The 23,872-nt window shown below is 43.0% G+C and overlaps 1 protein-coding gene across 1 annotated transcript; it reads left to right on the forward strand.

Moving 5' to 3' along the window:
• The first annotated feature begins 1,521 nt into the window (after positions 1 to 1,521).
• Slc16a1 (solute carrier family 16 member 1) lies at positions 1,522 to 20,439 on the forward strand. Its single transcript, XM_034500331.3, has 5 exons — positions 1,522 to 1,674; positions 12,018 to 12,277; positions 15,148 to 15,291; positions 15,937 to 16,782; positions 18,557 to 20,439. The coding sequence occupies exons 2-5, from the start codon at positions 12,061 to 12,063 to the stop codon at positions 18,820 to 18,822; spliced, it is 1,473 nt and encodes a 490-aa protein (XP_034356222.1). The 5' UTR covers positions 1,522 to 1,674; positions 12,018 to 12,060; the 3' UTR covers positions 18,823 to 20,439.
• The last annotated feature ends 3,433 nt before the right edge of the window (positions 20,440 to 23,872 follow it).

Below are 23,872 nucleotides of genomic sequence, written 5' to 3' on the forward strand. Positions count from 1 at the left end.
TACAGGGCCTCTTTTTAATCTCTGGTTCTTCATTCACAAGACAAAGTACATAGGGCCTATTTCAGATGGTTAGGGAAGCTAGTGTAAGTGAGGAGTGGCTGGAGACAAACGTCGGGGAGCCGGGAGGGCAGAGTCCTGGTATGCAGCAAGAGCCTTGGAAGTCAGAAGGCCTGACTCCTTTAAAATAATATTCTCACCGGTGTGGTGGAGCACACGCGATACTTCAGAGGCACAATCAGACGGATCTCTTGAGTTCGAGACCAGTCTAGTCTACAAGTTCCAAGCCAGCCAAGGCTACATAAGACCATGTCTCAAAACACAAATTAAGCAAATAAAAATATTGACACCGACTGTGATGGTGGTGCATGCCTCCTTTAATCTCCAGCGGTAGGGAGGCAGAGGCAGGTTGATCTCTTAGTTCGAAGCCAGCTTGATCAGGCCAGGTGGAGCTTTATACACATGAGACTATCTCAAAAAACAAGAAATCAAAACTAATCAAAACTCATCCCATAATAATAAAAATATCAAGGGTCCTAGTCATTAAGAATATTCACTAGTTTTCCACTTCAAGAGACTTTGGTTATCTGGGCTTGGTGAAGAACCGAAAATAGCTCTTGTGACATCAGGCTCTGTAGCTTTGACTTTAAATGCTAGCCACTTCCTAGCCTGGTGACTTCAACCAGTTAACCTCGTGAAGCCCAGGGTTCCTTATTTACAAAATCTTCTTAGCACCTATTTCATACCGTTGTGAAGATCACACAAGATAATTGTGGTGCAGTGCTTAGCACGCAACTGTCCCAATCCTGTCCCCAAAATCCAGTGTTCATAAACTTCTGGCCTGAGAGCATGCTCACATCACATTTCCAACGTACACACCCTCTGCCCCGGGGCCAGTTTCTCCTGACCAGCTTGTCCTTAAACTAAGCGTTCATCAAATGCCACAGGTCAGGCTCTGTGACGAGATACTTGCGTAAAATTGCACATTAAACTTCCTAACGCCTCCACAGTGCCTGATATAGCGCGAGGAAACAGGCCCGGAGGGTTCCAGCAACTTCCCCAGGTCCCCCAGCCCGGGCTCCAGGCCCATATTGGAGTCTACCAACGTCCATTCAAATGCTGTCGAGTCCCTCGACTCCGCCCGCCACCGCCCTCTGCACCTCAGGGTCGGCCTCAGGGCAGTTTTTCCCTTTTCTCCTCCAAAGCCTGAGGGGTGAGGCCCGCGATGGCGTCCCGGGCACGCCCCAAAAGCAGCTACCCCTCAGGGCGCTCATAAGCGCCCCGGGCTGTGCCGGGTCTCCGGGCCGCAGCGCCGGGTCACGTGGCGGGAAGGGGGGCGCCGGCGCGCGCGCCCGAGCCAGCGGGCACGCGCAGCCCGCAGCGTGTGGAGGCGCGAGATGCCGAGCAGGGTGTATGTATGGCAGGGAGGGGGCGGCGGCCGGGAAGGCCGACTCCACCCCCTGTGCGCATGCTCCGGCCCCCGCGGGTTATAAGGCAGCCGCGCCTGCCCCGCCAGACAAAGTGGCGAGCTGCGACGTGACTGGTCGGTCGTGTAGGTGCAGCAGCCAAGGAGCCCGGCGGCTGGCAAGGGACACGAACGGGACCCCCGGCTCCGAGGAACTGCGGCCCGCGCCGCCGCGTCACGCATACTCTGGGCGCCGCGAGACACACATAACGGTTAGTCGGGGCTGAGCGGGCAGCGCGCTGCACGGAATCCGCGGTGCCCTTGGTGCCCCGGTGGGGTCGCGGAGCCCCGCGGGCACGCGGAGACTTTCGTCCCTGGGGCAAGGGGCGGGCGGGGGGGAGCGACGGGGCATCCTGGGCGCGCGGAGCCGCATGGCCCGGAACGTGGCGTGGGTGAAGGGGACCTTGAGGCTCTGGGCACAGCGTCTCTCCCGGCCGAGCTGCGGGCCCGTGGTCAGGTGGCGGCCGCCGGGCTGCGGGAGTCGGGTCATGGTGCCCGGTGACCTTGGGGGAGACGCTTCCAGTGCAGCCTACTCTAGGCGCCTGGAGAGATGCTTAGGTCGGGGAGAGGGACGACCTGAGGCCGGTTCACGTGGTGCACTCCTGCCGCCTTCTGCTCGGAGGGAAGGCACTGGGGCGGGAGTTACTTAGGACTCGTGGCACACCCGCCCAGCCTCCCCCGTCTGCCAATCGGTGTCCCACCTGGTGACTCGCTAGAGTGGTGTGAGGACTGGGGAGCTGCATTGCGGACCGCCGGTGCGACACTCGGGGTTCGAGTGAACTTTGAGGAAGGGGCAGAAGGTTGGGATAGGGGCTCTTTGTGGTCCAACCTGTGGCTTCATCGCGTCTGCCGCGAGCACGGGGTCTTAAGGCATCCCGGTGGAGAATATTTAAATATCTTTACATTTGGTCAGAGCACGCTTTCTGGGCCAAGTACATCCCTTCTCCGAGTGCATTTTAGCCTTTCTTTATGGTGGCGTTTTTGGTGCAACCGGCAGTTGCGAAAACTAGCTTCTGATCACTCAACCAGGAAACGCACGTGCTACTACTTCAATCTTTTCTCCTTTTCCAGTGGCTCATTATAAACTGGCCGGCTACTGCTAGTAGTTACACAGTGACAAGCTACTTTTGGTTTTTTTACCCATAACTAATTTTGAAATCTCCAGGCATTATATAGTTTAGGCTGGAGGTGTGTAGCTCAGTGGTAAGTGTACCTGCCTGGCCTACCATGCCCGAGGCTCCAGAGTTTGATCTCCGGTATTGGAAAAAAAATGATTTTGGTTTTGAAATAAAATGAGTATATGCTGACATGTGATATTAGTAATTGTATTGAGAGTTTGCAAAAGGGTGGATAGGAACTAAGCCAAGTCTTCGGGGATTTGTGTGTGTGTGTGTGTGTGTGTGTGTGTGTGTGTGTGTGTGTTTGTGTGTGTATGAGTATGAGACAGAGAGAGAAAGGGGGGGAGGTGGACAGTCCTTGGCCTTAGCCTTTGGTAAATTAAATCCAGTGTGTACAGGCAGGAGGTATAGGCTTTACATAGTGAGACCCTTCTCAAAAAATAAAGTAAAAATGGCCAAGTTTTTATAACTTTGCCTTCCAAGTACCATAAGAAATGACCAATAATTCAAGACTTTAGAATTGCGGGTGAGGGGTCGACAGTTTCTCTGTGTATCCCTGGCTGACCTGGAATTCTGTAGACCAGGTTGGCCTTGAGCACAGAGATATGCTTCTGCTTTCCCAGTGCTGGGATTAAAAGCGTCTGTCACCATATCCAGCCTAGGACAAATTTTTAATTGAGTGTATTTCAGTAATTTCATTGTGGGTTTAAATAGATACTGTTGGTTTATCAAATTGTGGCCTTGTAAATATGAAAGTTCTTAGTTTGAGGAGCATTTTGAGAGTTTTGAAGATTTAGCTGTACGATTTACATAATCCTAAACAGATTAAGGGGGGCAGGGTGGGGATGAGGTGATGTAAACATGGATACCTGTAAACTCAGGCAAAACAGTGTTAGACGAGTATTCTCCCAACTCCTTGAAACTTTCATTCCCACTGTGCTTCAGGAACTTCCCAGTATGTGTTTCATGCAAGGTCTGGGTCCCCATATAATGCCTACTTGACTTTATTTCCCATACTAGGGACTAGGAATATGGAACTTGAACACAAGCTGGGCGGTGGTGGCGCAGGCCTTTAATCCCAGCACTTGGGAGGCAGAGGCAGGTGGATTTCTGAGTTCGAGGCCAGCCTGGTCTACAGAGTGAGTTCCAGAATAGCCAGGACTACACAGAGAAAACCTGTTTCGAAAAAAAACAAAAAAAAAAACAAAAAAAAAAAAAGGCATTTCAGACAGTGCTGGGGCCATGCAGAAGCTGAAAGAATTTCATCAAAAACTAAAGCATAGAAAGGTCAAAAATAATAAGAGGGAATAGAAGTGTCAGCCAATGTAGTGTCTTAAGTCAGTGTAAGGACACAGGAAGAGACTAAACAGTAAAAAAACCGAAGTGTGGCTGAGCAGGTTTGCATTTTAGTATGGGTTCTGGGGATAGCTGGTTTGAGGGAGTTCTTAGAGTGGGACCATATGTGGGTACCTAGGGAAATCCTTGAGAAAAGGAAGGAAGCAGGTTTTTGGGTCGGGGACTAGTTGGGTGTTTGTTGGAGGTGAGAAACAAGGGTGAAGTTAAGGATGTGGTTCAAGTTGCTAGCTTGAGCAAATGTAAGTTTTTATCTTCATTTTAACCAGTGGGAATCCTGAGGTAGTGTGGCTACACTAGAACTGCCAGCTCACAAAACCTGAAGGTTAGATTCAAAGCCATTCCTGCCCTCTTGTCTGTTTTTAATTGGTGAAGCTGAAGTTGTTTGGTTCCCTCTTTATCTTCTCTACAGTTTATTTAGTATGGAAAATGCTAATTAGCAAGCCATTGAGTCACTCCTGTGTCATCACTATCCCTTCCTACTTTCTTTGTGAAGCAAATCCTGAAATAATGATGAAATAATAATGATAATAATAACAATTTTACTGACTTAGCTATATCCATAGCTATCTGGAAGAGTCTTCAGAAAAATCCTTAGTCAAATTGTCCTGCTTTTAAAAATTAACATCGCCAAATCCTCATCAGATTTTCCCAAGTTATGTTTATATCTATGTATTGAATTATGGTTTTTTAGTAATTGGTTCCCTTGATCAAGGATACAAACAAGGTCATATATATATTTAATGTCTGAAATCTATAGGTTTCTCATCTGATTTATTTGAAAGAGCTAGGCCCTTTCCCTTTTCTTCTAGTTTTCCCAGTTTGGGATTTTGAGTTTGTCCTCCTGGCATAGTTTTAACGTGTCCTAATTAGCACATCCTGCTAATGTGTCTCCTCTCATTGGAAGCTCACTTGAAGACCCAGCAAGCACTGCAGTCAGGTTTTTATTTCTGAGAAAGGGTTTAGGAGGGGAGATAAGTATATTTCATGTTTACTATTTCTACTTGAAGACATGTGATGCCCTTCAAGATAACCATGCTTAAATCCTCTTATGTCATCTTAGTACTTCTCCTGGTAGGCCTGCTTCTCCCATGCACAGATAGCTGCCACATCATCTTTGCCTCTCTGACTCTTTCATTACTGTTAGTGTTACCCAGTTTAGATTGCTTTGTGATTAATTCAATGATCTTTTGCTTGTTTGTTTTATTTTTTGTTTGTTTGTATGTTTTTTGAGACAGGGTTTCTCTGTGTAGCCCTGGCTGTCCTGGAACTCACTCTGTAGACCAGGCTGGCCTCAGACTCAGAAATCCACCTGCCTTTGCCTCCCAAGTGCTGAGATTAAAGGCATGTGCCACCACTGACTTGGCAAATTCAGTGGTCTTTTACCTTGTATTATTACTATTGTCAAGACAGAATCTTATGTGGCCTAAGCTGGTTCAAACACCCTGTGTATCTGAAGGATAGTGTAAGTCACCATACCTGGTTTGTGTGCTCCTAAGGACAGACATAGAGCCACATATATGCTAGGCAAGTGTTCTCCTGACTAAGCTACAGCTTTTGCCTTCTATTATTGTCATCCTCTTCCTTCTACACTGTCCTACCAGTTTCTGGTCATCTCCTTAATCAAAACCACTCAAGAGGTGGGGGCAGGGAGATCTCATGTGAGTTTTCAAGGACAACCAGGCCTACATACAGAAACTGTCTCCAAAAACAAAACAAAAAATAAAGCAAAACCAAACAAACTGGGGTGGTGCACACTTGCAATCCCAGTGCTAGAGAGGTGGAAACATGAGCTCTCTTAAACCCCAAGGTGAGCAAGTTCAGGCAAATTAAAGACCTTGTCTCGACAAAACCATGCAGACCTATGGCCTCCATATGTACATACATGCACATTCGTGCAAGTGTGTACACACATACACTTTCATGGTTTCCCACTTTCTACTGAATTAATTTGTTGAGATAGAAATAAGTCTTTCTGAGTCAGGGTCCCACTGTACAGCAGTCTGGCATCTGGAAGTCCACCTGCTTCTGCATCCTTAGGGCTGGGATCAAAATGTGTACCACTATGCTTGGCAAGTAAATCATCTTTTAAAATTCTGTGTGTTCTTTAATTTGTCTTAACCACGTGGCCTTTTCTTCCCTCTAATTTTTTCTTTTGGAGGAATGGTGGAGGGGCATAGATCTTACAGTAGATGATCTACAGTGAGAGAGTGAGCCCTAGTATACACAAAAGAGTTTCAAAGCTCAACACTCACAGTCACAGAATGAACTCACCTTCACCAAGTAATGAAGGCTCAGCCTTTGAAGGATATCACTGACCATAAACAGGATCCAGTTCTGTTTATTGTCACACTTCTACCCTGTTGCTAATTACAGCCCATAATATTCTATCTGACTTGACAGAATTAGCCTTTGTAGAGAAAAGAACTTTAAAATGTTCCTGTATTGTAAGTTGCATAACTGATCATTGGTTGAAAAACAAATCTTTCCCATGATTCTGTTTTGCCTCTGGTAGTTGGTGTTCGTTTGTCGGTTTTGGATGTTGGGGGTGTATTGATTACTTTTTTCATAGTTGTGACCAAGTTACCCCACAAGAAGCAACTTCAAAGAGGCAGGCTTTCTTTCAGCCCAGGTTTTGAGTATCACATCAGGGTGGGGAAGGCATGGCAGCAACATAAGGCTGCTTGCTTACATCTGGCCTCCATCCTGGTTATAGGCCTCCAGGCCTGCCCTTAGGGCCCACTTCTTCTAGCTAGGTTCCTAAAAGTTCCTCAGCTTCCCCAAACAGTGCCACTAGCTAGTGACTTAATATTCAAATACATGAACCTGTGAGGAACATTTTGCTTCCAAATCATAACAGGATAGAACCCAGTACATAATTGAATAAATGGAAACTTAGTCAGTTGGTAGAGGTAGGCCTTCTTTGCAGGCCTAACTGCTTGCATTAGACTCCTGGGTCCACAAGGTGGCAGGAGAGAACCCAATTTAGGATCGTTTTCCTCTGACCTCCCTGAGTGGTATCCACACACCTTTGCACACATACCTTCTTTCTCTTTGAATAAATTTTAAAAATTGAGTAGGAAATCACACTGTTGTTTGTAAACTATCTTGGAGTAAAGTTTTTTTGTTTTTTTGTTTTTTTTAAGGATTCTTTGTATAGCTCTGGCTGTCCTGAAACTCACTCTATAGACCAGGCTGGCCTCAAAATCTGAGCTCCGTCTTGCCTTTGCTTACCAACCACCACCACCCAGCTAGGTTTTCTTTTTTCAATATTGTTATATTACATTTCTTTAGCAAGAAATGAGAGAGAATGTATGTTGGGATTCCTGTGGAGCAAAGAGGACAATTTCCAAGAGTTCTCATGTGTGGGTCCCCAGGATCAAGCTGGTTGTCAGGCAGAGTGGCAAGTGCCTTTAGTTGCTGAGCCATCTTGCCAGCCCAGTTACTGAGTTTTGAAAACCAAAGCAATGGGTTTTTTTCCTAGTTTTCTCTTCTATTTTCCTATAGGAAGGTTTTTTTCCCCCTCTATCTCATCAGAGATTTTAAACAGAACAGTCTGCAGGATTAATCTCCAAGGTATGTGGAGTTCAGTAGAGTTTGTAAATTTGTTGGGATCTAAACTGTGAATGTAGGCTTGTTGTGTTAATGCCTGTGATTTAGAAACCAGTAAATCTTAGACTTTATTAGCTGTTAGACACAGATTGAAATTGTCACCATTTCAAAATCACCTCGGTTATTATACTAGCACTTAACAACGTCCAGTTAAAAATTTTTTGACAGTTGTTTGATAGATTTTTTTAAATGCATCTATACATTTACTCGTGTTTTTTGTTTTTAAAAGTATAGGGCTCACTTTATAGTGAGCTGGTCTTGAACTCACTATGCAGATTACAACTCTTCCTCCAACCTCTGGAGACTGGGATTACAGGTGTGCCCTGCCATACACAGTGTAAAAGTGTATTCTGATGAATTCCACAGGTATTGCCAAATTGCCCCAGGAATCTGACACCCCTTAGGGGAAGCATTGTTTCTGTTCTCCTGGAGAGTGAGGCTAACCAGACCTATCTATAAAGCCACACAGCAGCGAGACCTTGTCATAGGTTATATAATCATAATGCCACAGGTTAAGTCACAAATTCAGGTAGAATATTTTTCAGTTAGAAAATGTCACCAATTAAATGGGTATCTTAATTTGACTTGGGTTTTCTGGCCCTGTTTCCAGTAGGTTCACATCAGCAAATATACTTCACATTCATTGAAACATCCTGTTCAACAGCTCAGGTGGAAGAACCTTTAAAGAGGTCATTGAACCTTAGCCTTGAAATCCTTACAGATTAGAAGCACACATCCTTACTTCAGCCTCTTCTGATTATATTAGTACTTACTCTTAGCACTCTGTCACTTAGAAACCTCAGTTGAGTAGACGGGAAGCAAGTGGTTTAGTAATTACTCTAATTTGAGGAAAATCAGGTACTCATTTGGAAATTGTATATTTCTAATAAAAAACCCAGTAATTATTTTAATGACAACATAGTGTGAGATTTATATCATCAGTAATTAGGAAGGCTATTTAAAGGCTGGGCACGTGGTTCAGTGGATGAGTGCTTGCCTAGTGTTCAAGTGTTATTGTGTTAGTGTTATTTAGCAGTAAGTCTTTTACAAAAAAAACACACAATATAGAACAGTATCACACTTGAACTGACACATAAAAACTACAGTATTTATCTTTCTGGATCTGATTTATTTTATTCAGCAAGTGTCTTTGGGGTCCATCCATGACATAAATGATAAGATTTTCTTTTTGTTTTTTATTATTTAGGCTTAAATTATTGTATGAATGTGTGCATGATGTATATATGTAAGCATATATGCTGTGGCATTCGTGTGGATGGACATGTGGAGGACAGTTTTGGAGTCAGCTTGTTGAAGATTCTAGGGATCAAACTCAGATAGCCAGATTTGCTTGGAAGTACCTCTACCCACCACGCCTTGTAGTGTCCTAACACCGGTGTCAGCTGGGCATGGTGGTGCATGTTTTCAATCCTGCTATTCAGTAGGCAGAAGCAAGTAAAAGTTTGTAGAGGCAAGCTTATATTTTGTATGGTGTTTCTTTATGATTAAGATTATACGTGTTGTAATTGATGAGTGTTTTATTAGTCAGGTCTAGTAGTCATCTACTTTTCATAGGTAGTTTTCCTTTTTTTCCCCTTCTTTTCTTGATTGGGGGTCGTGGGGCAGTGACTGCTGGGGACTAAACCTAAGGCATGTTGAGTGTGCATGTTGAGTGTGCTGCTGAGATACACTTTCAGCTTAATTTATTCATACATTCTCTCACTACACTTGTATAACAAGAAGCTAGATCAAAACAGTTAAACAGGAGGCTGCCATGTTAAATCAGTCTTATGGATCTGAGTGTCTGAATTTGAAGCCTGAAACTAGTTTATGCTTAGTAATGTACATTGAGCTTTAGATACATTCTGTATCTTTTACATTCACAACCTGTCTGCTGACCCCTCTAGGAAGTGGTATGGGAGTACACAGGAATTAATAGTTTTCTAGGGCTTTTGTAACTTCTCTGGAGAGAGTCCAGGGCATGGGTTGGAATACAACTTTGGCTTTCTAGAATGGCTTACTAGTATAATGCATTCTATTCCACCACCACACCCAAGCCCCTGTGTTTGTGTGGGAGAATGTGCATGTGATTGTGGGTACTCTCAGAGCTGGGTAGCCTGGTGCCTATGAACCACCCAGTGTGGGTGTTGGCAATCGAACTCAGGTCCTTTGTAAGACTAGTATGTGTTCTTAACCACCGAGCTATGTCTCTAACCCACTGGTGTTTTGTTTTGTTTTTGTGGGGGTTGTGTTGTGTTGATCTGGGTATTTTGGAAATCACTCTGTAGACCAAACTGGTCTCAGAAGGCATAGATCCTTCTGCCTCTGCCTCCCAGGTGATGAGATTAAGTATCTGTTACCTGTCCTCCCACCTCATGCAGGTATTTCTCGAATGGCCTGCTCTGCTTAGCTTCTATGTCCTCTTAGGAGGCACATCTTGCCATTCTGTCACTTGTTTTTTTAACCCCCTGTTACTTTAAGGCAATAACAAACTGTGGGACTGCTGCACACTCTAAGATTTAAATCTTAAAACGTTTGTTCTATCATTCAGCCTCTAAATTTTACCATGTGAGGTTTGTATGTGTTCCCTTTTCCTGAACTACAGGCAAAGGGTCTAGTCCTATAATTTTTTTTGAGATAAGGCCTTCTGTGTAAATAAGAAATGCTGGTGTAAATGGAGACTTGATCTGAATTTTGTGTTAATTTTAACAATTATTTGTCATGTGGTGGTAGAATTGTGTTGAATCTGTTTCTGGGTTTTTAATGTTTGCTGTCTTGCCTCCCCCCCCCCCCCCCCCCCAAAAAAAAAAAAAAAAAAAAAAAAAAACTATTTTAACACTCATTTACTTGTGAATCTTCCTAAAGCTACTTAAAGTTGAATTGTAGATTCTGTAGAAAAGCTTTTATTAACTTGACGAGGCAAGTCTTCGTGACTGAAAATTAGAGCTGCCTTTTAATTGGGACAAACCATAGCTGGCAGCTAACTATAACACGTCCAGCGCGTACTGCTGTTCTAGTCAGGGCTTGATGTGTTAGGCAGCCGTTGGGGGTGGGGAGGTGTTATTTCCTATATGTAGGTAGGTTTCCTATATGTAGGTAGGTTTCCTATATGTTTGGGAAGTTTTAAGAAGTGTCTTTATGCTCAGATAAAGGAAAGAGAAAATGAGAGCCTGGAGCCCTTGTACTTCGCAGATTTACCAGCACACCTATGTTAAGTAGCTTTTTTTTTTTTTTTTTTTTTCAGTTAGGTATAATGTTCAAGAAACCTTAGCTTATAAAGATGTTTTTTATCTGACCTGAATGAAATTTTCCTACAACAGATCCCCATTTCCCCCACATCCCCACAGGCTTGTTTGTTTAAAGAAAAAAAAAAAAAATCCAGATTCTTAATAGTTAGATAGAACTAAATATGGTAGATGCCATGTTTTCTAAGAACTCAGGTCCCCGAGGGCTTTGTCAGCCTACGCCTATTACTGAAAAAGTGTGCAGTTTACTCATCCCATGGTGCACTGAGGTTTGCTGTCCCTTGGTTTAAAAAGCTAGGTCCTCGAAGGAAGGAGAAGTTTGTGACTACATAGATCTAGGGAGAGCCTGTGTCAGAAATCAAAGAGGTTTCTAGGGTGAGGGAGGGAAGGAAAAGCAGATAATCATGTCTTCTCTCTTAGGCAGCTGTACACATGTACATAAAACATGGAGGCAGAATGGAGATTGGGAAGAAGGGGACAGACTGACAGGAGAATGGGGTTGCAAATATGAGCAAGTTGTGTGAAAAATGTCAGTGACACTCATTATTTTGTACACTGATAACAAAATTTGGTATGTTTTTTTAAAAATTCCTGTAATTCCAGCACTTGGAAGCTAGGAACAGAACCAGGAGTTTGAGGCCAGCCTCAAACACATAAGAGTTTGAAGCCAGCCTGGACTGCATGTGTTCTCCTCTTAAAAGATCTTGAACCTTTTTTAAAAAAAAAAAAAAAAAAAAAAAAAAAAAAGACCTTCTCCCATGTGAACAGTCAAAACTCCTGCTTTGCTTATTTCTTAGATAGAATTGGGATGGTTGTCACAATTGACATGTGATTTTATTGACAGAAATCTGTTTTACTTGCTTGGTTGTGGCCATTTTACAGTGCGTAGTATTTATTTTCTGTAAAGTTTCAGTGCCCAACACTGATAAAAATTATTTTTAAAAAATCACATAGAATAAACTACAAAGAAACAAAAGGTTTGAAACCAAAACAGAAAAGTAAGAGTACTAGGTCCATTGGAATTGTAGGGTGACAGGTTTGTTGTTCCCTTTGCCCCCCACTTTTGGAGATAGGGTCTCACTATGTATCCTTCCCTGGCCTGAAAGAACAAAACCCAACAAGACATTTCCTTTCATTATGATTGTTAAAAGGCTTTTAGTGCAGAAAAGGAATTTGTGGAGGTTGTTTTGTTGCTGACATAAATTTTTTCCATTTCATGTCCTTCAGATACTAGATTTGCGCTGCATCTTGGAATTCATCTACACTTACGATGCCACCTGCGATTGGAGGACCAGTGGGGTACACCCCCCCAGATGGAGGCTGGGGGTGGGCAGTGGTAGTTGGAGCTTTTATTTCTATTGGCTTCTCCTATGCATTTCCCAAATCCATCACTGTCTTCTTTAAAGAGATTGAAATCATATTCAGTGCAACAACCAGTGAAGTGTCATGGATATCATCTATCATGTTGGCTGTCATGTATGCTGGAGGTGAGTGCACAGCTCCTTCAGCTTAGATTAGGCTGAGTTTAAAAAAGTTACTCAAATGTCTGGAATAGTATAGTTCAGAGTCTCGGGTAAAAGTCTATAATTACATCAGTTGTCCCTCAAGCACAGAGGTGAGGACAGCTGACACCCTCTTTGGCCAGCATCCTAATGTGCATGTGCACACACCAAGAGACAAGCTGAATAACTTGCTTCTGTGATGTTGTGGATTCTAAAAGCATTTTCCCTGCACTTAAACTTGAATTGTATCTTTTTGTTTTCTTTGGCATGGTGGGGAGGCTATGTAGAAAGTAAATTGCTTATTTAAAACATGTTTATTTTACCTGGAGACATCAAACCAAACCACAATTAAACATAAAAGTTAAACCTACCATAAAACTTGAGGTTGTTTCATAGGAATTCTGGGGCAAAGTATTTTTGTTTAGCCAATTTGGCAGTGTTCCATATTGTCCTGTGAGCTATCCAACAAGATGGGTTTTGCTAAGAATTTAGTGTCTCAGATTATACATACTCACATGTAGCTCTTTAACAGCCAACACAAAGACTCTACTTTTCAGTGGAGAAAAACTTAGCCTTAAGCTACTAAATTGGTGGCAGATTCAGCAGTCTTTACTAAGTCTCTGGGTGGATTCAGCTCGGCTGCCGGCTGTGGGAGAGAACACTAACTCTGCTGTTCTTTTTGATGTAGTAAGCCCACGAACAAACAGCACTGTGTACTCAGAGTCATGATTTTTCTGGAGTGGGGTGGGTAGTTTGTCTTTGTTTTTTGAGACAGGGGTTTTTCGTATAACTTTGTCTCTACAGACCTGGCTGGCCTCCAACTTACAGAAGAAATCCACCTGCCTCTGCCTCCCAAGTGCTGGAGTTAAAGGCACACAACACTGCCGCCTGACTTGAAGTCATAATTTAATTAAACTTGGTTAAGTTCGTTGATTAGAACAGGGATAAATGGACAGGAGCAGTAATTCGAAGACCTGCTTCTTCCTGTGTATCTTTTTGTTGTTGTTTTGTTTTTTAAGACAGGGTTTCTCTGTGTAGCCCCGGCTGTCCTGGAACTCACTCCGTAGACCATGCTGGCCTCGAACTCAAAAATCCACCTGCCTCTGCCTCCCGAGCGTCTTTAACTTAAAAAAAAAAAAAATATGGGTATGAATGTTTTGCCTGTGTGCTATGTGAATGCCTAGTGACCATGGAGGCTGAAGAGAGCTTTAAATCCTCTTGGACTGGAGTTACACTTGGTTGTAATTTGCCATTGGTGCATAGAAGCAAACCTAGGTCCTGGGGAAGTCAAGCTCTTAACCAGCCCTGCTATCTCTAGCATTCATCCCCCCCCCCTTTCCTGGTTTGTTTTTTGAGACAGGGTCTTTGTGTAGGAGTAGGGTTTAAACCAACACCCCACCCCATGCTAGGATTTAAAGGCCTGTGCCACCATGCCTGTCCGATCCCCTTCCCTTACCCTCTACCCCCAACCTTTGATACAGGGAATTAGCTCAGTAGACCAGGTTGGTCTCATTCACAGAGATCTGCCTCTACCTCCCAGTTGTCCAGATTAAAGGAGTGTACCACCTCATTTTTTAAAAATAAGTTCTCATTCTATGGGCCTGGATGTCTTTGAATTCACTATATAGATCAGGCTGGCTTACCTCTGCCTTGGGTAGACTTATGTCACTGTTGTTGGATATTGGGTGCTGGCAACTGAACTCAGGTCCTCTAAAAGAGCAGCAAGTGCTCGTAGCCACTAAGCCATCTCTTTAGTCCCAGAAATTAGAGTTTTCAAGGGACAAGCCCTGGCTGTCCTGTAACTTGCTATATAGACCATTTTGACATTCTAAGTCACAGAAATCCTCCTGCCTCTTCCTCCCAAAGGCTTAGATTAAAAGTGTGAAGCACTGCCAGGTGGTGGTGGCGCACACCTTTAATCCCAGCACTTGGGAGGCAGAGGCAGGAGGATTTCTGAGTTCGAGGCCAGCCTGGTCTACAGAGTGAGTTCCAGGACAGCCAGGGCTACACAGAGAAACCTTGTCTCGAAAAACAAAACAAAAAAGTGTGAAGCACCTGGCCAAAGAAAAAAAGATCTGAGTTGCTTTTGATTTGTTTTTCCCTTTTTGGGAGAGTTCAAATATTATAAAATTAGTAGCACTAACCTAAACTTCTTAGAACACTAGTGTTGCAGTATTTATTTTAGAATTCTAACTGTGTAAAACCATATGAATAATTGGTATGAAAATGTGTAGATATTCTATTAATGTCCTATACAAACAGAAGCTTAAGTTTTTGAGTGACCTGTGATGTCATGAACTGGCTGTTTTCATTCCTTAGGCCTCTGGTAAGAGCCTGTTCCTTGTAACCAGTGCCTGCTGGCTCCCTCACGTGACAGAAGAGATGTTCCCTCAGGCCTCTTTCAGAAAGACACTTGATAAACTCATGAGGCTCTGACCTAGTTATCTCCTAAAGCTCTTGCCTCTCAATACTCAGTGCTTTTGCTTTTCGGTTGAGTTTTAACATGATTTTCCCCCGACCACGAGGATGGAACCAGTCATCTGCTGTAACCAGGCAGGTTCTAGTGTCCTGTAAATAGGCATTCGTTCCTCAAGTCCATATCTATGAAGTGTGAAACTCGATTGTTTTTTTTTAATTCCAAATAAATGAATTTAATACTTCATTTTGTAATCAGCAGAAAATGTTTGTTGGAGTTTGAAGGTGTGCCTTACCCAGTGGCCTAAAATGCAGTTGTCAGGCTTATGAACCATGGAGATGGACTCATTAGTTTTCTAGGTGAAATGATCCACCTTCACATTTGGCCTTTCTTTATGGGTATGGGAATTTGTACTACTATATTTTTGATTCTCTCCTAGGTCCTATCAGCAGTATCTTGGTGAATAAATATGGCAGCCGTCCAGTAATGATTGCTGGTGGCTGCCTGTCTGGTTGTGGCTTAATCGCAGCTTCTTTCTGTAACACGGTGCAGGAACTTTACTTGTGCATTGGTGTTATTGGAGGTGAGTGACACTGCTTTATTTATTGTCACTATTTGGTAATACATTTGCTTCGGTGTACAAAATTAACCTTTTTTGTTTGCTTGTTTAGACCAAAGAGGGTGAGATTTTGTGTATTTTGTCATCATTTTCTTTTAGTTAACTATGTATTGTGAACAGCTTTTATTAATGTCATTCAGTGTTTGAGACAGAACAAGGTTTGCCATGTCCAGCCTAGCTTCAGGAGTTGATTTTATTTGGGGCAGTGAGGGAAATTAAGGAAAAAGGACAGAGTACATACAGAGTAAAGCTGGGGTTAGATAGGCAACTCTAGGAATCTCAGCATGGTTATTATATACAGTTGAACAAGGATGCAGGGTTAATTGTATATAGCTGGATCAAGACAGGGTTTATGGTATATAGCTGGATCAAGGAGACAGGTTTAGCTAGGTCACAAGCATCACAGTTTCTGGAGTTGGAGTTACAAGGGTGTTATAAGCTTCCCAGTATGAATAATGGGACTCTGACTCAGGTCCTCTGCAAGACCAGTACATGCCTTAGGCACTGGACTATCTCTTTAGCCCTACTTACTCTAATGTCTTTGCTTGGTAAGTAATTTCAAAGATACGTCTATTTATAACAGTGTGTTATCTTTGTTCCTTTCCCTAGGTCTTGGGCTTGCTTTCAACTTGAACCCAGCTCTGACTATGATTGGCAAGTATTTCTACAAGAAGCGACCACTGGCCAATGGACTGGCCATGGCAGGCAGCCCTGTGTTCCTCTCTACCCTGGCTCCACTTAATCAGGCTTTCTTTGGTATTTTTGGCTGGAGAGGAAGCTTCCTAATTCTTGGGGGCCTCCTCCTAAACTGTTGTGTAGCTGGATCCCTGATGCGACCAATAGGGCCTGATCAAGGCAAGCTAGAAAAACTCAAGTCCAAAGAATCTCTACAGGAAGCTGGAAAACCTGATGCAAATACAGATCTTATTGGAGGAGGTCCCAAAGGAGAAAAGCTGTCAGTTTTCCAAACAATTAATAAATTCCTGGACTTGTCCCTGTTTACCCATAGAGGCTTTTTGCTGTACCTGTCTGGAAATGTGGTCATGTTTTTTGGACTCTTTACCCCTTTGGTCTTTCTTAGTAATTATGGTAAGAGTAAGCATTTTTCCAGTGAGAAGTCAGCCTTCCTCCTTTCCATTTTGGCTTTTGTTGATATGGTAGCCAGACCATCCATGGGACTTGCAGCCAACACCAAATGGATCAGACCTCGGATCCAGTACTTTTTTGCTGCTTCTGTTGTTGCAAATGGAGTGTGCCATTTGCTGGCACCTTTGTCTACAACCTACATTGGGTTCTGTGTCTACGCGGGAGTCTTTGGATTTGCCTTTGGTTGGCTCAGCTCCGTATTATTTGAAACATTGATGGACCTTGTTGGACCCCAGAGGTTCTCCAGTGCTGTGGGCTTGGTGACCATTGTGGAATGCTGTCCTGTCCTTCTAGGGCCACCACTCTTAGGTATAGTATGTCTTCCCTACATTTTAGGTTCTGATTTGGTTATAAAACTAATGTGTAAAAAAACAGCTCTACCTTTAAAGCACAATCAAAGACTGCATTTTAATAATAGGTGCGTTTTAGCAATAGTCATGTAGAAGAGTTCCTCTTCCAGGGATCAGAGTGTACCAGCACTGTCCTAACCACTGTGCATCTTGGACTCACAAAGCTTAGGATTATTTTAGTAGCAGTTCCATAGATAAATTGTGTTCCGTTACATTAGTTTATGAGTCTTTATATATATAATTTGAGATCGTGGGTTACTAAACTTTTTCTTTGGGTGTTTTTTGTTTGGGTAGTGTTTGTTTTATATTTTGTTTGGTTTTTTTCAAAGCAAAGTTTATGCATAGCTCTGGCTGTCCTGGAACTCTGTAAACCAAGCTGTCCTCAGACTCTGCCTCCTAAGTGCTGAGATTAAAGGCATGCACCACCACTGCCTGGCTTAAACTCTTTCTTAAAATCCCATGTTGATGGTGCATGCCTGTTATTCCAGCACTTGGAAGCTGAGGCAAGCTGATTGTGAGTTCAAAATCAGCATTGGCCTGCACAGTGAGATTTTCCCAAATGTTCCAACTTACCTTACAATTCTTGCAGCCAAAGATTGCCTGGACCTCCTGACACTCATAGGCACATGCCGGTATACTTACAGATGCTTTGATAGTACCCCTTTCCAGCTCCTCCCTGGTGACTTGCCAGTCCACACCAGCTTTCACCCCTTACTCTTTCAAATATGCCCCTTTCTTTACCATGTCTAGCACTCCTCTACAATCTCGACTTACAGTGGCCCATTCCCTAATATGGCTTCCAAGGCTCTGCAGAGCTTGGCCCTATCTGTCTCTACAACCTGTTTCCTACCCTGGCCTCTTGCTCTCTGCTCTCTAGGACCCAACCCTTGCTTTTCTGCTCATAGCCTTGTGCCTTTGCAGTGGTTGTTCTGCCTGGATCCTCTCTATCTTTTCCTTGACAGGTCCATCTTCCGCTGTCTCAGCTTGAGTGATGCTTCAAAAGAAGCAGCATTCACCCTATTCACTAGTCTCCACCACCCACGTTCTAGTCCCAGAACTCTCCCTGCAGTACCTGTCAGTTTGTGTAATAGCCATATAGAGTTCCTTTCCAGTTGGTCAAGTGACATCATTGCCATCAAACAACACAAGCTTTTGGGAGAGGATGTATATGATGAGCCATTTTCCAAATTCATTTGGTGTCAACACAGTAGAGAGGCTTCCTGTAGCAAGGAGGTAGCAGGTGCAGGCCTCAACTCAGAGCCTGTGTTCCTTACTGGTCGTGTGACCTTGAAGCAGTTGCTTCCTGTTGCTGTACTTGAATTTCTGTAGCTGCTGGAAGATACATTGTGGATTTGGTGCTGAGAGTGCTGTTGGCTACAGAGCAGTGTTCTCAGGAAGTACTGATAAAGAACTTTGGCCTTGGTGACTGGAGTAGATCTGTGTGGCCTTGGACACTCTCAAACTTATTTGAATTACAGTTTTGCCCTTTGTGTAGTGAGAGAATGGATTATGATCTCTGACCTTATCATTGAGATTTGCCGAGAGTTAGTTGTTGCTGATTTGAAAGTAGAAAATACAAGGCCAGTCAAAATCAGAATCACTATAAATAGAAAGTCTTGTAGCTCATTCTTTGTACTATGTGTAGTTCGTGGGCTCTTTGAGTAGATCCTTGCACTTTAGGAAAGGTGTCTTTGTTTGCTCTTACCACATAGCCTTGTCTTCTGCATCTTTAGGCCGCCTCAATGACATGTATGGAGACTACAAATACACATACTGGGCTTGTGGCGTGATCCTCATCATCGCAGGCGTCTATCTCTTCATTGGCATGGGCATCAATTATCGCCTCGTGGCCAAAGAACAGAAAGTGGGGGAGAAGCAGAAAAGGGAAGGTAAAGAGGACGAGACCAGCTCCGATGTGGATGAGAAGCCAAAGGAGGCGATGAAAGCACCGCAGCAGAGCAGCTCCGGGGACCCTGCAGAGGAGGAGAGTCCAGTCTGACCTGTGACGCATGAAGAGAGCAGCGTGTGACCCACAACATCCGAAACATCCTGCTGGCCTCTAGTCTACCAGTGGTGCTCAGTGCAGACAGTGGATATTTGTGTGGAAAACCTACCACGTGTTCATTGGTGGGATTTTTTTTTTTTTTTCACTCCTTACCAATGCCTGAATTTATAATATACAATGCTATAGGTAGGGAGTGGTTGGCAAAGGATATGGGAAAGAAGTAGTGATTTTGTTTGTTTGTTTGTTTGTTTTGTTTTGTTTTAATCTTAGCTTTTAACAGTGTCATGAAGATTATAATATGTGCCTTAAGTTTTAGTTTTTAGAACTCTTTAGAGAGCCTTAACTTTTAAAACCATTCTGCTGAATTCATCTGTTTTAAATGTCATTTTAAAAGGAAAAATAACAACAACTAGCTTGCTTGAGGTAACTAACCTTAATCTTGTTTTGTTGTTGTTTGTAGTGCTTTGTCAGACATTGTTACCGGAACATTTGTGAATAGAAATATTGGTCAAAAGTCGCAGGTTTATAAAACACTGACTAAAGTATTTTTCTAGCATTATAGTTGCCTGGCATATCTGCTTGCTAGGTATATATTTAAGAAATTTGAAGCATAAAATTCTGGGAACATCTTGACAGTTCCAGCCACAGCCTGTCACCTTCTGGGCACCTCTTACATGCTTACTACAGCCTCGTGCTAAAACGTTATCACTAAATTGTTACCTTTGCTCCTATTCACAGACACTGAGTGGTTAGAGGTAATTGGAAATTTTTGAAATCAACTGCAAAAAGTTAGTATTAACATCTACAAAACAATTCCTGAATTGTTTGATTTGATGCAGACAGTAGTTCTAGCATCAGCTGAATTCAGCATAGGTTTCCCCAGAACCTTAGTTATGGTATGAGCATCTTAGGGTATGTGTGGGTTTGAGGGGCTTTGAGGCCTTGGTTCTTAGGATTGAACCCAGGGCCACAAGCATGCCAGGCATATGCTGTACCACTGAGCCACAACCCACAGGCACCCTGGAATCCTCCTTAAACCCTGAAACCCTTTCTCTTGATTTTTTTGATAGTTCCATTTATATTATTACTAGTTTAGAGCTGTATGTGAGATATTCAGTACAGACTGAATGTATGTGCTTTTTGTTTTTTACATTGTTTTTCAGTATTTGCAAAACCAAGAGGGTCAGTGTTTGGCCTCAGGGAAGCCAATAAAGATAACTAGGGAGGAAGTTGGCAAGTGCAGTAAGTGCCCACCTCCCTGCCATACACCAAGGCTTGAAGAGGAACTTCTATCATGCTTACGATTATTTGACATAGTCTTACCTCCACATCTTAACTTTCATGACCCTTTCACTTACCTGAAATGTAGAAAAATGGGTTCAATGTAAGGATAGGAGGAAAGATGGACCAGATTGGAATTAAATAGTGTTTTGTTTTTTTTTTTTTAACCTGATGTCTTCTGAGTAGAGGCAGAAAAAATAAGACATATGACACTGAATTGTATTCAATGCGTTTAAAATACCATTGTAATTGACAGGGTGAATATAGATTTAAAACCTTGTGTAAGAAGCTGACTTTTTCCAAATAAACATTTATTTTATTTTTAGAAAACAGTTCTTCCACTTGTTTATTTGTGAGACGTATTGTGTCATTTTTATTAATTTTTATCTTAACTTTTCTAATATTGAATCATCAGTTTATATGCCTTGACTTGTACATATGGTTTACTTTATGTTGATTTTTCTCCTTTAGTTAAGTAAGACAAGCAGGGAAGGATTTTAAGACCACATCTTCAACTGCGATCCCCTGATGCAGTTAGCCTTAAGATGCTGTGGAAACCGCTTTGCAGTGTATAGTGTTGTAGTGAGAATTTAGAGAGGAAATCTTGAAAGTTTAGGCAGACCTCACCCTAGTTTGGACTCTGCTATCTTCTGTGAAGCCATGTCATTCATACTTCTGTGAACCTTTCTCTTTTATAAAAATGAAAGTCTCAACCAGGCAGTGGTGGTGCACGCCTTTAATCCCAGCACTTGGGAGGCAGAGGCAGGCGGAAAGTCTCCGTTGATGGTGGAATTTTGAGCCGTGTGTGTGCGTGTGTCTGTCTGTCTGTCTAAGGATTCCTGTTCCATCTCAGATGCTGAAGCTGCATTTGCTGGGCAGGTGTACCTGTGCCCAGGGTTGAGCCCCAGGATTTATGATGCAGGTTCACCCACACTCTTCAGAAGGTGTTCTGTGTTTATAGTCCAAAGCCAAAACTGTGTTCAAAGTGGAACTATTGCTATTAAACTTTTTGCTATCTGCTCGGTCCTGGTGTTTTTCCCATTAAAGGAACATTGGGTCCAGCAATTACTCTGTCACTGGGCTATAACCACAGTCCATAGGATTTACATAAGATCAGTGTTGGTGAAGCCTGGGTGGCACTTAGCAGAGGCCTTATGTCCCCTCGTCATTCCCTATGTATTGGCTGTCAGCTGTGTCGTAAAGCAGTCCTGGGAGCAGTGGGTGCTCTGCTCCTTGTTAGTCATTCCTTTGAGTGCTAACTTTGTTTCAAGTTCTTTTAGTTCACATAGTTGTAGCAGCTGCTGGGTAAGAGACATGAACACAGAATGAACCATTACGTTCAGCAGAGCAGGAAAATTATTTAACAACGGTTTCATTCAAACCATTAAACTTAACCACGCTGATCAGGATCATGCTGGGTCAGGTCTGGAAATTAACATCTTCACCATCTGAGATGAATAGTTTGAACAAAATTACACTTTTTTAGTTTATAATTAAGTCATTTTTTTCCCTTTCCTCCCTCAAACCCCTCCCATGTATAGCTTTCCTTATTCTCATTCGAATTCATGGCCTCTTTATAATTGTTAAATGTATATATGTGTTCCTAAAAAGTACAACCTGCTCAGTCCATATTGCTATATTACTTGTGTGTGTCTTTTGGGCTGATCAGTTGGTATTGAATAACAATTGGTGTGTTCTTTCCTGGGGAAGGCCTGCTTCCACGTTAGCATGCCTGCCTATTGGTGTCACTGTTCATGTGTGTTAGATCTTATTTGAGATGAGGCCTCACTCTGTAGACAAGGATGGCCTGGAACTAAACATCCAACTGCCTCTGCCTCCCAAATGCTGGCATTAGAGGCAGATGCTATCTTATGTTGAATTTCAGAGTGACAGACTTGATACTGGCTGCATGTTTGGGTCTCACCCTCCCTAGCACATGGTTTAACATCTAACAAATCAGGCATGGTGCCTGGAAGACATGAAGACAGAAGTTAATGATAGACTTGGGTAACTGAATGATGTTTGACTAGATGGGACATGACAACTCAAGCTTGCCTGGCCTAAGGCCAAGTTGTATCTGGGTTAGAGTGATGGGGGTGGGCAGGTAGTTTGAGCATATTACTTTTGGACACAGGGTCTCTATGTAGCTTGGCTGTTCTTGGAGCTCTATGTAACCCAGGCTGGCCTCACCTCAGATACATCTGCCTTTGCTTCCCAAGTTTGGAGTTAAAGCCTTTGCAGGAAGCGTTTAGATTCAGTCACTGTCTACTCCGTTCAGGCCCCAGTGTCTGAACTGTGGTGACGTCAACTCAAAGGTGCAAGCCATAGCACTTGTGAGTATAGACAATGGAGGTTGGCTGCTTTGGTTTTGCTGTTTGGGTTTGCTTTGGTTTTTGAGTCTGTATATATGTGGTGTGTACACTTTATGTGAAATCTGAACTCAAGCATCTTCAGGCTTGCTCATCAAGTCCTCTTAGAGCGAGCCATCATTCCAGCCCCTAAAAGTACCAAATATGAAGGATACTGGTTTCCTTTGTACTGACTGTTCTGTTTGGGTTCAAGTTAGGGGTCAAACGAGTTCTAAGCATCAGGAAGTTTTATGTCAAATTTGCTTACCCGCTTTATTATGATACTCCCTTCATGGGGAAGAAATGCCCTCCTCACACCAAATAGGCTGCTATATGATTGCAGTGATTCAAAAGGAGAAGAAATACAAAGTGTTCTGTCCCTGGCCAAGTCCTTAAGTCTAGATTCAAAGATGGAAGTTTTCCTCCCTACTCCTTCGGTGGGTCACTTGTTTTGCAGTTCTGGAGGTAGAATCCAGAGCCTTGTGCTCTCAAGCATTCTACCACCAGTGTCTCCAGCCAGGAATGAGGGGGTTTCACTAGGTTTTGGCTTGTTTTAATTCTACCTTACGACCATTATACGGATTAATGTATGGAAAACATTATATATTTTCCATATAATTATTTTTGTTGCTGTTAATGCTATAATAGGGTATTGAGCCCAAAAGCACATACTAGGCCCATGTTTTTCCACTGAGTCCTAATCCCAACCCTAAAAGACAAATGTAATATAGCCCTGACTTTCAAGAGGGGATTTAAAAAAGAAGAAATCCTGGGCAAATGAAGCCAGAGTTGAGTGTATTAAAGGCAGGAAGATAAAGAGTTAGGTCAGAGGAGTTGGAGAGATAGCTCAGGGCTAAAAAGTACTCCTGCCCTTTGGAGAATCTAAGTTTGGTTCCTAGCACCCAGATCAGGCAGCTGACAACTCTAACTCCTGCTCCAGAGGGCCTGACACCCCTAATAAAGTATTACAAGTCTGGAGATCAACTGGGCGTTCTAACAAACAACTTTAATCCCAGCACTTGGGCAGCAGAGGCAGGCTAGCCTGGTCTATAGAGTAAGTTCCAAAACATCCAGGGATACCCGGAGAAACCTGTATTGAAAACAACAAAAGAGCTGGAAGTCAAGCCTAGGTTACACGGGATCTTGCCTCAGAAAATTACAGGTTTATTTGTTTTTGATACAGGCTTTTTGTTTTGATTGGAACTAGAACCCTAGCTAGGAAAGTGCATCCTTGGTGGGTTTTTTTGTTTGTTTGTTTGTTTGTTTGTTTGTTTTTTTAAAAGGCTGAACTTGAAATCCTTATCCTAGCTAGTCAGGTTGTTTTTTCTACGTCAAGAATTGCAGTCTGAGAAACATGTGCGTGCGTGCGTGTGTGCCCGCGCATGTGTGTGTATTATAATGTAACTCAGGGCAGG

The sequence above is a fragment of the Arvicanthis niloticus genome, chromosome 4 (genome assembly GCF_011762505.2).
Source record: "Arvicanthis niloticus isolate mArvNil1 chromosome 4, mArvNil1.pat.X, whole genome shotgun sequence".
NCBI lineage: Eukaryota > Metazoa > Chordata > Mammalia > Rodentia > Muridae > Arvicanthis > Arvicanthis niloticus.